The sequence below is a fragment of the Bubalus bubalis genome, chromosome 1 (assembly GCF_019923935.1).
Source record: "Bubalus bubalis isolate 160015118507 breed Murrah chromosome 1, NDDB_SH_1, whole genome shotgun sequence".
Taxonomy (NCBI): domain Eukaryota; kingdom Metazoa; phylum Chordata; class Mammalia; order Artiodactyla; family Bovidae; genus Bubalus; species Bubalus bubalis.
In genome coordinates, this window is record NC_059157.1 from 12,347,188 (window position 1) to 12,360,886 (window position 13,699).

General features: G+C 48.9%; 1 protein-coding gene across 1 annotated transcript; it reads left to right on the plus strand.

Moving 5' to 3' along the window:
- The first annotated feature begins 5,356 nt into the window (after positions 1–5,356).
- Positions 5,357–11,366, plus strand: GOT1L1 (glutamic-oxaloacetic transaminase 1 like 1). Its single transcript, XM_006050960.3, has 9 exons — positions 5,357–6,126; positions 7,253–7,434; positions 8,306–8,417; positions 8,676–8,785; positions 9,009–9,101; positions 9,195–9,345; positions 10,166–10,331; positions 10,773–10,915; positions 11,176–11,366. Exons 1-9 carry the CDS (start codon positions 6,012–6,014, stop codon positions 11,325–11,327), a joined length of 1,224 nt encoding a protein of 407 aa, XP_006051022.3. The 5' UTR covers positions 5,357–6,011; the 3' UTR covers positions 11,328–11,366.
- Positions 11,367–13,699: the final 2,333 nt, after the last annotated feature.

Below are 13,699 nucleotides of genomic sequence, written 5' to 3' on the forward strand. Positions count from 1 at the left end.
GAGAGGAAGGAGAGGCTGGAGGCCAGTAACATGCTTCTCTTTTCATTCGATTGGCAGCATTTGTCAGGGTTTCCTACATGTCAGGGGCCAGTAGGTTCAAACTTTGAGGTCATTTTCTGAGAACTCCGTGACTAGAGGGTAACAAAAGGCTCTTCTCTGCCAGTTCTAATGGGACTCCAATAGGCCAGGCTCAGTCACAAGCCTCTTCTCAGAGCAGCCCCCAGGATTTGGGAACCGAGGCTGGGGAGCTGAGTGGGGTTCCTTACTGGAAGGAGTAGGAAGAGGGTTTCTGGGCGAACTTTGTGAAAAACCACTACCTTCCTTTTGGCAGCTTATCAGCTAGTGTTCTTTTCCTCCAACATGTAATTCCAGGAATGGTCTCACCTCACATGATGCAGTTTTTCTGCATCAAAGAAACTCATGTTCTTCTCCCCAAAGGGAACAACTCAGGTCACATCCAACATCCAATGTGGAGTTTAGGATCTCTGGGTGAGGTGCCTTTACTTCATCTGAAAGTAGCTACGTATGATGCTGTAGCTTACATACCCAAAATGAATTTACCCACTCCTCAGTACACCCAGTGTTCTGTGCCTGGAGGAAAACTGCTATAAGGCCCCCATTTAGAAAAGCAGGGAAGGGAAGTGACGTACAGCAGTCCCTGGTCCCAGAGCAGCACACCCCACAACTGTGTGGACACGGACATAAAGTGTCCTGGCACTAGAGTGAGTGTTTGAGGTCAGTTAATGAGGGCGTCCTTTTCCCCCAGCATCCTATCAGGAATTTCCTTTATCCTTTGGTCTCCCTGGCAGAGCCTGAGAGTGGCTAAGTAAAAATTGCTTGGGGAGTGGGTTGGTAAAGGGGGCTGTTCTGCTTTAGCAGCTAGCTTCTGTGTGTGTGGTTACCGGAATCTGCAATTTTCTGGGGGGAAATGTCAAAGCCCTAGTTTGTTCAAATGTCCATTTTATTTCAAGAGACCTCCCAAGAATTCTATAGTATAAACTCTATAATCAGAAATTCTTGCATTAGGTCTTATGTTTATAGTTCTTCTCTCCTTGTGATGGCCCAGGGGACAAATCCCTTTCCATAATAAATGTCACGCAATTCTATAATGTTTGTTTTCCTGATTTAAAAATAAATATACTGGGACGTCCCTAGTGGTCCAGTGGCTGAGACTTCCAATGCAAGGGGCCTAGATTTGATCCCTGGTTGGGGAACTGGATCCCATGTGCCACAATGAAAAGATCTGGCATGCCCCAACAAAGATTAAAGATCCCACGTTCTGCAACTAAGATTCAGTGGAGCCAAATTTTAAAAAAAAATGCATACACTGAGATGGAGAGATTTTAAATTACTTACCGAAGGCCCTGTAGGTACTAAGGGGAAGAAGTAAGATGGAAAGCCAGGCTGCCTAGGACCAAAGACTCTCCTCCGTTCAAACACCACGAGGCTCTAGTTAGGGTCTTGGTTCTGTGGCCAAGAAGGGAGGCAGGTAAAAACGGAATGAAGGATTTTCAGTAGACACTGAGGGTGACAGGCGTGTGCCAGCTGCTTTGGTAGGTGGGTGTTGTGGCTTGAGAGGCTTCAGAAGAATGAACCCTTGGCATCCACACTGATACTGCGTGATTGTCAGCGTGGTTGCCAGTCCCTGTGCAATGTGGAAGTGCTGGAGCCAATGACAGGCTAAGAAACAAGTGTCAATGAGGGGGTAGGACTGGATGAATGTGAGGGTGAGCCCCGAGTCACTTGAGAACACCCCAGGAATGGCCAGAAACAGCTGGTAAAGACTAAGACAGGCCTGTGGTCCTGTGCTCTGTGGAAAAGACAGGATATTCTAGTTTATGTAACCACATCTGCACCTGGGCTGGTGAGGGATGGAACTTGGGCCACGAGCACTCTGTCCCCAGTTATTGGCTGATCACCTTCAGGGTAGAGCCTCAAGGCACAAGCCAACCACCCCCTCCATTACTCCCTGCTGGCTGTCACTCTCTGTAGTCTGCGAGAGTCCAGAGAGGAGACTTCCCCACTGCCTCTGCTGGGATACGGATGTTGGACAGGTTTGGAAGCACAAGGCCAACGAACATAAAAATAGCCGTTAAAGATGGCAGCTCTTCTTGGGATTTCCCTTGTGGTCCAGTAGTTAAGACTCCAAGCTCCCAACACAGGAGTCTAGGGTTCAGTCCCCAGGATCCTACATGCTGCAACTAAGACTCAGTGCAGCCAAAAAATAAATAAATAGTCTTTAAAAAAAAATAACTATTAAAAATGGTGTTTCTTCTTGGGACTTCGTGGTAGTCCAGTTGGCTAAGACTCTATGCTCCCAGTGCTGGGGGCCTAGGTTCCATCCCTTGTCAGGGAACTAGATCCCACATGTAGCAACTAAAGATCCTGTGTGCTGCAACCAAAACTTGATGTGGCCAAATAAATAATTTTAAAAAAAAAGAAAAAGAGAGAGAGACTCTTTTTCTTTTTCTTTTTTTTTTTTTTGCCATACCTCATGGCTTATGGGATCTTAGTTCCCTGACCAGGGATTGAACCCAGGCCCTTAGCAGGGAAAGCTTGGAGCCCTAACCACTGGACTGCCAGGGAATTTCCAAGATGGGGATTCTTAAGACTTGGATAATTCTGTGAACACACTCTGACTTCCCTCCCAGCACCCCTTCTCCCCTCTCTCATTTCTGACAATTTGTGGAAACTCTTTTAGGGAACTCTTCTAGGCATGGGTTTGATCTCTGAGTCAGGAAGATCCCCTGGAGAAAGAAATGGCAATCCACTCTAGTATTCTTGCCTGGAGAATCCCGTGGACAGAGGAATCTGGCGGGCTACAGTTCATGGGGTCGCAAAGGGTCGGACACGACTGAGCATGCTCGCCTGGTTCTGTCCGTTCTTAGCTGTGCAGTTTGGGAGGGAAGAACACACCCCTCAGCTCTAAGTGGTTGGGTTACACTCACCAGAGTGTCCCATCCTCGGCCATGATAACGTCAGGGATGGGCCAGTGACTGACTTGGTGCAGTCGAGAGAAAGGAGGTGGGGGGTTCTGGGAGGGAAACTTACTGGTTCTTGCAAGGAGCCAAGAGGAGAGATGCTCTCTATTCCTCTGGATAGTGACGCAGCTATTGTTTGAAAACATAAACACTTTCTAAATGAACAGTCATCTGCGTGTGGTATAACATTTCCAAGGGATGAAGTAGGGTGCCATGGAAAGCAAGTCAGCATTAGTCCCTGTTCTTGTCCACTGGCCAGCCTGTTCCACTTTCCAGATGTGATCACAGTTACCTGTTTCTTGTACCCCTCCAGAGCTTCTCTGTGCATATACATGCAAATGATCTTTTATTTCTCCCGGAGTGGTCTCTACTTTGCTCTCCATGTGTACCTCCATTGTTCCTAATGATGTATCTTGGATATTATTACACATTTGTATCTGTAGGGCTGCCTTTAACTGCTGCACAGAATTCTATTATATGGATATTCCAGTGTAAACACTCCTTCAGTCATCAGCATTTAGCTTATTTGCAAATAGAGCTGCAATGGAAATTGTTCAAATGTGTATCCTTTGCGTCAGTGCTATGTTCGCTTTTGCTCCCATGCCCAGAGTCACCCCAAGAACAAAGTGGAAGCCTCCAGAAAAGGAGAGCCAAGGGAACCACAGGAAATGAAGCTGGAACCCTGACGAGTTGTTATGCTATGGTCTGAACGATGCTTGAAGTCAGATGTACCCGAGCCTGCCCACTTATAGAGGCAATGAATTCCTTCTCCTGTTCATGCTAGTTTGAGATGATTTTTGTTGTTGTTGTTGTTGTTTCTTGTCGCATAAAAAGTTCTCATTGGCACAGATATTAAATCCTCACAACCAAGATGTGAAGTGAAAAAAGTATGATGAAAAATGACATGGTGCTTTTGATATCCATCATCTTAAAATATAAACATCTTAGAGAAGAAACCAGAAAGGGTATATCAAAAGGTTAACTGTGGTTGTAGGTTGCTTGTAGACATCTGTGTTCTATATATATTTAAGTTTTAAAGGTTGCTACAGGACTTCCTGGATGGTCCAGTGGTTAAGAATCTGTCTGCCAATGCAGGGGACACGGGTTCAATCCCTGGCCCAGGAAGATTCCACATGCCAAGAGGCCACTCAGCCCGTGTGCCACAATTACTGAGCCCATGCTCTAGAGCCCTGGAGCCACAACTGCTAGGCCCCCGTGATGCAAATAATGAAGCCTGCATGCCCTAGAGCCTGTGGTCCGCAACAGGAGAAGACACCGCAATGAGAAGCTCATGCACCACGACTCGAGAGTAGCCCAGCTCACCACACGAGAAAGCCCAAGCACAGCAATGAAGACCCAGCATAGCCAAAAATAAATGCTTCCAAAGGTTTCTGCAGTAATAGGGATAACTTGCACAATCATTTGTCTCAAGGCAGGTTCCCTGGAAACACAGGCTGAGACAAGGATTTGGGGCATGTGGTTTGCAGAGGGAGTGCTCTGTAGGAGGAACCCACAAGGAAGTGAAGGAAGCAAGATTGTAAAGAGGAGGGGGCCACACAAGGGAACCTGGGTCAAGTCTAGCCATGGCCTGATTAGGGGATGGGCCCTGAAGTGCAAGATGAGCCACGTGCATCCCCCAAGTCAAGAGGAATGACTTTTTAAATTAAATTATTATTATTTTTTAATCTTTTTGGTCACACCGAGGCATGTGGGAATCTTAATTCCCCCACCAGGGATCTAACCTGTGCTCTCTGCAGTGGAAACTTGAGATCTTAACCACTGGACCGCCAGGGAAGTCCCACGGCTGGCTTTTTGTATGCAAGATCAGGTAGTAATTGGCTGCTGCTGCCGGTGGGAGTGTAACCTGCCAGGTGGTGTCCTGTTGCCAAGAACAATCTGGAAGGCAGATGAGAAAGAAAATCCTTATCCACCAGCAGGGCTGGTAAAGGTATCTGGGTGAGACACCAACTATATCTGTAACAATCACAGAGTCATTTGAAAAAAAAAAAAAATATATATATATATATAGGACATCCTACAGAGGCCAACTCTTTCTGCCCTTGATCTCTGCCTTCTACACTTGCTGCTGGGACACCACTGAAAGAGTTAGCAAATGTAGAAGACTTCACTGTAAATAACAGAGAAATAGGATTGTCTTAATGGGCATCCCTGGTGACTCAGTGGTAAAGAATCCACCTGCAATGCAGCCTCAGATTCCATCCCTGGGTCAGGAAGATCCCTGGAGGAGAAAATGGCAACCTACTCCAGTATTCTTCCCTGGAGAATCCCATGGACAGAGGAGCCTGGTGTGGTACAGTCTATTGGGTCGCAAAGAGTCGGACATGACTGACTAAGACAACAGCAGGAGTGGCAAATTACACTCTTTCTAGAAATAGGACTCTTGAAAATAATTGTGGAAGAAAGCAGTGTTGTTTTTCTTTTCTTTTAAACACCTGGACCCCTGAGTAAAATGAAAGTAGAAGCTTTTTAAATGTATCCCTCGACTCACATTACTGCTGGGTCTGAGGTTTCACATCTGCAGAGGAAGTCCTGTCTGGGCTCATGGCTGCCTGTGTTTCCACGTCTTCTAAGGGGCTGATCTGTTATTTTAGATGAGCGGTCCAGTGGTTAAGATTCTGTGCTTCCACTTCAAGGGTCACTGGTTCGATCCCTGGTCAGGAAACTAAGATCCCACATGCTGTGCAGCTCCCCCACCCCCCCAAAAAAAAATGTATTGGTGGATTAGGTGACTAGAGGAGGCAGTGAGTTAGGGAGAAACGCCTGGGAATTCTAGGTCCTCACTGTGACCTCCTCCAGCCAGTCTCTCAGAGGGTCCTTCCCAAGCATCTTGGAATACTCCCATAGCCCTTGAGGAGGGCCACCACAGACACAGTGAATGATGGGGTTCTGTTGCTCTGGTGACCGGTTGCCGCCAAGATTCTGGAAAGAGGCAGATTTGGGTGGCCCAGACTTGGAGGCTGGCTGCAGGCAGGAGCAGAAGCACAGTCCTGGTTCTATTTTCCCTCAGCGATGCCTACTCTGTCTGTGTTCACAGATGTGCCCATGGCCCAAAAGCTAGAGGGCAGCTTGCTCAAGACCTACAAGCAAGATGATAACCCTAACAAGATGTTCCTGGCCTATAAAGGTAGAAGCCTCGTTGTTTAGGGGTGTGAGACGCAGGGTGCCATGACTGCCTCTAGGAGGGCAGTATTCCCACTGCCACAGAGGGGTCGAGAGAGCACAAACCTCCCTAGACAGAGAGATCTGTTCCTGTGAACAGAATTGCCTAGAGGGGAAAGGAGCAGAAAACCTCGTGGGTGGGTCTGGGCCCTCTGCCCTTCTCTGCGGGTTCCTGGCATTTGATAAGGGCTGTATCCTCTCCCGGGCTTCCCAGGTGGCACTAAAGAACCCACCTGCCAATACAGGAGACGTAAGTGACCAGGGTTCATTCGATCCTTGCGTTGGGAAGATCTCCTGGAGAAGGGCATGGCAACCCACTCCAGTATTCTTGCTTGGAGCATTCCATGGACAAAGGAACCTGGCGGGCTACTGTCCATAGGGTCTCAAAAAGTTGGACACGACTGAATCAACATAGCACCCATGTATCCTTTCCCCCAGCTCTGTGCTGGAGCCTGTGAGGACACTGCCTTTCCTACAGCCTCTTCATTCTCCCCTTCTCCCTCCTCTGCTCCTGAACCAAGAATGGCTCCTAAACTGTTCTGGGATGCAGCCAGCCCTTGCCAAGGTGAAAGTCAATGTCACCTTTGTTCAGTCCCACATGAAAAGCGAAAGTGTTAGTCACTCGGTCATGTCTGACTCTTTGCAACCCCATGGACTATAGCCCACCAGGCCCCTCTGTCCGTGGGATTCTCCAGGCAACAATACTGAAGTGAGTTGCCATTTCTTTCTCCAGGGGATCTTCCCGACCCAGGGGATTGAACCTGGGTCTCCTGCATTGCAGGCAGATTCTTTACCGTCTGAACCACCAGGGAAGCCCAACCTATAACTCTCCCATTGTCTATCATCTTTGCCCTTTAAAATGGCATAGGTTTCTGTTGTCTTTTCCAAAAAGATGAAAATTAGACATACCCACTAACAACACATCGTTTTTTATAAAGGGGTTGGGGGAAGAAAAGGAAAGTTGTCTTTTCCTAGGCAACTTCCCAAAGCCCCAGGAGAACCAGGACAGATTCGTGGGCTGTCTGCAGAGCCCACAAGCTTGCAGGCACCGCGGTGGGCCTCCAGAGACCCCTCTGCCCTTCCCGTCACAGTCTGCATGACCAGCAAAGGCAGACCCTGGGTGTCCTCCGTGGTGCGCAAGACTCGAATGCAGATTGCCCAAGATCCCTCCCTGAACTATGAGTACACGCCGGTGATGGGCATGAAATCATTCGTCCAGGCTTCCCTGAACCTCCTCTTTGGAAAGAACAGCCAAGTCATTGTGGAGAACAGGGTGAGAAGCAGGGCCCTTCTCTCGCTCACTGAGACACGAGGAGTAGAGACTGGGGGTCTGGGATTGTACAATCGCAAACATGAAAAGAGTTTAGAGGGGCCCTGCAAGGTTCAGAGTGTCCCAAGTCCTTGCATTGGAGGACAGAGCCGGGATCAAGACCCAAAGCCGGGGGTCTCCACACCAGCCCCCACTGCTGCGGTGCCAGCTCTTTCAAGAAGGGAATGATCCAAATCTCAAGTGGTGCTGATATCACCATCACTCTTTTTTTTTTTTTTAATGGTTTTATGATTTTTAATGGTTGAAAAATCAAAGAGGGGTGATATTTGGGGACCCATGAAAATGACATGAAATTCAAATTTCAGTGTCCAGAAAAATGTTATTGGAACATGGTCACAATCATTTACTTGTCTTGTCAAGAGCGGCCTTCTATGCTAAAGGCAGCGTTGAGTAGTTCTACAACCTGAGTGAGCGAGCAATCAAGTGTTCGTAGCTCAGTCGTGTCCAACTCTTTGGGACCCCATGGACTGTAGCCCACCAGGCTCCTTTGTCCATGGAATTCTCCAGGCAAGAATACTGGAGTGTGGGTTGCCATTTTAGCATAAAATATTGACTGTCTGGTCCTTTGCAGACAAAGGCTGCCCATGCCTGGTATGAACGTGAGCACCGCAAGGGGTGGAGGGGGTTCATTCCATTCCCTTACGTATCCCAAGTGCCCACCACAGTGTCTGGCACCTAGTAGGGGCTCAGTAAAGCCGGATGGATGAGTCAGTGGAGGTGCACGTGTGGGAGCACGTGGCCTTGACCTCCTAGAGCAAGGTCCTCCTTCCCCAATGTTGGGAGACACTGGCACCTTTTTTTTTTTTGCTGGCAGGCAGGGGGTGTGCAAACCGTGGGGGACAGTGGCGCTTTCCAACTCGGGGCTCAGTTCCTCAAATCTTGGTGTCAGAATTCTCAGGTAGTTTACATCGTTTCTTCTCAAAAAGGTGAGTGGCAGCCCCTGGCCCCGCCCTGTTCTTAATTCCCACCCCACTACCTGCAGTCTTCACCGCTCTCCCTCCTCACTCTGTCCTGGGAAAAATGGTCACTGGGCCGAGGTATTCTTGTCCTTTTCCTGTTCCTGTCCTCCCTTTGGCAACTCATCCCCCTCCCCTGCCCCCAGACCCCATTCTCTGGTGTGTCTGCCTCCCATCTCTCCACTTCTCGTGTGCCAGCTGGTGGCAGGGGGTGCTGTGTTCCCACAGAACCTCATGGACTCATCTTCCAGGACATGGGCTTTACAGTTTATGAACACACCTTCTGGGACTCTGTGCATCTGTGCTTGGACCCCAACATGTTCCTCGATGTGGTGAAGGTAAAGGTTCCCCCGCTCTCAGCAGTGTCTCCCCAGACCTGGTTTACAGCTTCCCTTTTCTCCTAATCACCCCCTCTACCCCGACTCTGGTCATCCAAGACCTTTTATAGGCTCAGATTCACAGCCCTTTAGTAGGAACCCACGTGGAGGATGGCTTCTCCCAGCGTCCCCCTGTCACGACCTGTGTGGTCTGGGAGGCACCGACAGGAGTCTTTCCCTGCAGCATGCCCCGCACGGCTGCGTCTTTGTGATCGGGAGTATGGGCAACTGTCAGCTGACCCCGAGTCAGTGGACACAGTTGATGACCCTGATGAAGGTGAGTGCACCTCCCGCCCGGCTCTCCTCTGTCTCAGCACCTCCCATGCCTCCAGGAGTCCCTCCCACTTCTCGTTCTCTTTTTATCCTACAGAGCAAGGAGATATTTCCATTTTTTGACATTCCCTATCAAGGTTTATCCACTGGTGACCTGGAGGAAGATGCTAGATTCTTACACTACTTTGTGTCTCAAGGCTTCGAGTTTTTCTGCAGCCAGTCTCTATCCAAGAATTTTGGCATTTATGGTACATCATGGGCAGGGGGAGCAGGGAGGGCCTGATGGCGCCACACCTGGGGCACAGGACACGTTTGACGTCTCCTGCCCTCTGGAGAGAGCCCAGAGCCCCAGAGCACCCCAGGGCGCCTTGGAGGCAGAGGGAAGGGTACTGAGCTACACGTCAGGGTCTGTGGTATGGTCTCAGCTCAGCTGCTAAAGATGACTCTGGTTAAATCATCTCATACCCCTGAGGCTTCTGTTTCTTCAACTGGAAGATGAGGGGCTGGGACTTAGCGATGTTTCAAGCCCTTTCACCTTAAAAAAAAAAAAAAAAACAACTTTTTGCAATCTATTTAGTTTTGGCTGTGCTGGGTCTCTGTTGCTGTGCTTGGGCTTTCTCTAATTGCAGTACACGGGCTTCTCACTGCGGTGGTTTCCCTTGTTGCAGAGCATTGACTCTAGGGCACAGGGGCTCAGTAGTTGTGGTTCCCGGGCTTTAGAGTCCAAGCTCAGTAGTTGTGGTGCAGGGGCTTAGTTGCTCCGTGGCATGTGGAATCTTCCTGGACCAGGAATTGAACCCGTGTCCCCTGCATTGGCAGGCGGATTCTTAACCACTGGACCACAGGGAGGGGCTGCCTTCCACCTTTAAGACTCTTACTTGCAGCTACTTTTCTTGGCAAGAAGAGCCTGCACCTACTTCCTGGGCCCTGGATGGGGCCTTCTTGGTGCGGCTGGGTGGAGGGCCCTGTCGTCCAGCCCTCCCCTCTGCAAGGCTGGAGGCAGAGACTGAGGGCACTGCCCAGGAACGGTGGGAGTGCTGAAACAGGCCGTCTGTCCCATCGCTGCAGACGAAGGAGTGGGTACTCTCGTGGTGGTGGCGCTCAACAACCAGCTCCTGCTGCGCGTCCTCTCCCAGCTGATGAACTTTGCGCAGGCCCTGTGGCTAAACCCTCCCACCACAGGCGCTCGCATCATCACCTCTGTCCTCTGTAACCCTGCTATGCAGGGAGAATGGTAAGGCGGGGAGAGGAGCAGGACGGGTGGGCAGAGGCTCCGCATTCCCACAGACCCGCTGACTCACAGGATGCCCCGGCTACTTCCCTTCCTGCCCACGTTGCCTCTTTCACTGAGGAGCCCCAGTGGCAATGCTGAAGGTTGGGGGAGTGGGTAATGGGATGCTCTTTGGGGGCACAGGTCAGCTTATTATTGAATTGTTTGAATGCTCTCAGTTGGCAAGAGGAGATGAGGAAGCACCAAGGACCTGCTTCTCTGGCAAAGTCGGCCGGAGAGTCTGCTTCCCTTGCTTACATTAATATGGGCTGAAACACCCTCCTGTTTATAACTATCCCAGATGGATGCTTACTCTTGAAGGGAGAAGAGGGGAAAGGCAATGAAGAGGTTGAGAGCCTGGGGAGACCTTATGCTCTCCATTTCTTGCTGTCCTTCCCTTGGCAGGAGACAGAGTCTGGAAGGGGTTGTAGAGAACGTCATGATGACCAAGGAAAAGGTGAAGGAGAAGCTCCGGCTTCTGGGAACCCCTGGCTCCTGGGATCACATCACTGAGCAGAAAGGGTCCCACAGCTATCTTGGACTCAACTGTAAGTACCTAGGAAGGGACAGCTCTCTCGTTTCTGACCTTGGATTTGGGCTTGTATTTGAGCATAAACTTCATGGACCAAGTAACCCGTCCCTAGCTTCACCTCAGACTTTGATTCTTTCCTGAGGAAAGTGGAGCTGCTTTGGGACTCTTGTGGCTCCCCAGAAATACTGACACTTCCTACTGTCCATAATTCACCCTGGGTTAGAGGGGAGCAGGATGGGACCACCCTAGGATCTGAGACCCTATGGTCGTCACCAGCCCAACAGGTGGAATACCTGATCAGTGAAAAGCATATCTATATCCCCAAGAATGGTCGGATCAACTTCACCTGTATCAATTCCTACAACATAGATTACATCACTTCGAGCATCAATGAGGCTGTCTGCTTCACAAAGGACTCAGAGAAATAGCTTCTAAAAGTAAATGACCCCTGATTGGAATAAAGCTTTAGTCTTTACAAAAGTCCTGTGCTGATTATTCATTGCTATAGTTCATTTCTCTGCAGAGCACTCTCTCTCTCTCCCCATCTATCTATAAAGCATTGGCCTGGCCTCAGCAAAGAGGTGTAAAAAAGACCCAGAGAAGAAGGGAATGTTTGCATTCATTGACTATCTCATATTGAACATTGAGAATTGAGCACTGTCTGTGCAATTGGAATAGGACAGCTGGACAGGAAACTGGAAGCTTCTGCCTGGTATCTCCTTGTTGAGCACCTAGCATACCATATATTGGGCTTCCCTTGTAGCTCAGTTGCTAAAGAATCTGCAATGCGGGAGACCTGGGTTTGATCCCTGGATTGGGAAGCTCCCCTGGAGAGGGGAAATACCCACTCCAGTTCTCTGGTCTGGAGAATTCCAAGGACATGTATAGTCCATGGGGTTGCAAAGAGTTGGACACTTTGAGTGACTTTCACATACCATACTGAGGCCTGATCTGGTGTCTTAGTCCATTTGGGCTGCTGTAACAAAATATCATAGACTGGGTGTCTTATTAACAACAGATATTCATTAAGATTCTTAGATTTCTGGAAGCTGAGAAGTCCAGGATCAAGTTATACCAACAGATTTGGTGTCTACTGAAAGCCTATCTCCTGGTTCATAAGCAGCTCTGGCTGCAACCTCACATGCTGGGAGGAGTGAGGGATTCCGGGGGCCTCTTTTATGAGGGCACTAACCCTGTTCACGAGGGCCCCACCTTCATGACCTAATGACATCACAATACCATCACATCGGAGATTAGGTTCCAACATTTTTATTTATGCTTTTTATTTGTTTATTTTCGCTGCACATGGGCTTTCTCTAATTGCAGTGAGCAGGGGCTGCTCTTTAGTTGTGGTCCCCAGGCTTCTCATTGCAATGGTTTCTCTTGTTGTGGAGCACCGACTCTAGAACACAGGCTCAGTAGCTGTGGCACATGGGCTTTGTTGCTCTGAGGCATGTGAAATCTTCCTGGACCAGGAATCAAACCTTTGTCCTGTGCATTGGCCTGCAGACTCTTAACCACTGGCCCATCAGAGAAGTCCCAGCATATGCATTTTGAGGGGATACAAATATGCAGACCATAGCATACAGGCATCAAAAGCTATGTAAAAAGCAGACACAGTCCAGTTCATTTCCTTTGAAAGTTTACAATCTAGTTGGAGAATCAGCCTTGCATGTAGGCATGCAAAGTCGCTTCTGTCGTGTCCGACTCTTTGCCACCCTATGGACTATGGCCACTAACGTGACTATTGGGAGTCTGTTAATACATAGAACTCTGCAAACCCCCAGCAGGTATGACACCCTCCACCCCAGCTGGGGAAAAACAACTCACTCGGTAAAAATGGAGCTAATCATAAAAGGTGACATGTAAACAAGTAAGTCTCAGGGAAAGGTTAACCCAGCAGGACTTAAGTGCCCAAACTTCATATATTCTAAGGGACTTCAGAAATGGCCCTTGACCAGTGGCTGAGAAATGAAGTCTGAGCTCTTAGAGTTTCCTGCCTGACAAGAGTAGCTTTGTGTGATGAAGCCTTTGGGTCATTCTGTGCCAGTTGGGTGTCTGGGGCTGGAGACTAAAGAGTTCAGTTCAGTTATACAGACCCTGCATGCCCACGTGATTGAGCCCTCTGTAAAAACTTGGGATACCAAAATCTTGGTGTGCCTCCCTTGGCAACACCTCACACATACTGTCACATGTTGGTGCTGGGAGAATTGAGCACTGTCTGTGCAATGGGAACAGGACAGCTGGACAGGAAACTGGAAGCTTCTGCCTGGTATCTCCCGGGTTCCATCCTCTCTACCCTTTTCCTTTGCTAATTTCAGTCTGTATCCTTTCACTGTAATAAACCGTAACTATGAGTGTAACAGCACAAGGATTTCGGCAAGTCCATTTTTAGCTTCTTTGAATTCCCTGAAGATTGTTCTCACAGGGAGTGCAGACAAAGTGAACAGCCTCGTGGGGTTGGGCTTAAGATCCCCAAACCTATCTGTAAAGACTGGGGGGCTCCTGCCTGGAAAATAAATAGTTCCTTTCCCCTAGATTGTAAGTCTTGTGAGAGGAAGCAGAGATTCTGTCTAGAGATCTCGTAAGTGAGCAGGATTGCAAGCAAGTTCATAGAGCAAGTGGGGTCATCTCCTTTGGTTTCCTGGTGCTTAAAGATGAATTTATCTTGAGTCGGTGTTTATCCACAGATGAAGATTATTCTCTCAGGTCTTTTGAAGATTCCTATGTCCCAGGTTCTAAGGGCTTCTAATCTGAATGCCAGAAGATCTCTAGAAAAACCCTTAGTGCCTGTGGATCG

What these genes read in the sequence shown, in the direction of transcription:
- GOT1L1 (XM_006050960.3), top strand. Translation starts at nt 6,012, where the DNA reads ATGCCTACTCTGTCTGTGTTCACAGATGTGCCCATGGCCCAAAAGCTA. An exon ending in CCTGCTATGCAGGGAGAATG is followed by an intron (nt 10,332 to 10,772) that starts GTAAGGCGGGGA and finishes TTCCCTTGGCAG; the next exon opens with GAGACAGAGTCTGGAAGGGG. An exon ending in CAGCTATCTTGGACTCAACT is followed by an intron (nt 10,916 to 11,175) that starts GTAAGTACCTAG and finishes GGTCGTCACCAG; the next exon opens with CCCAACAGGTGGAATACCTG.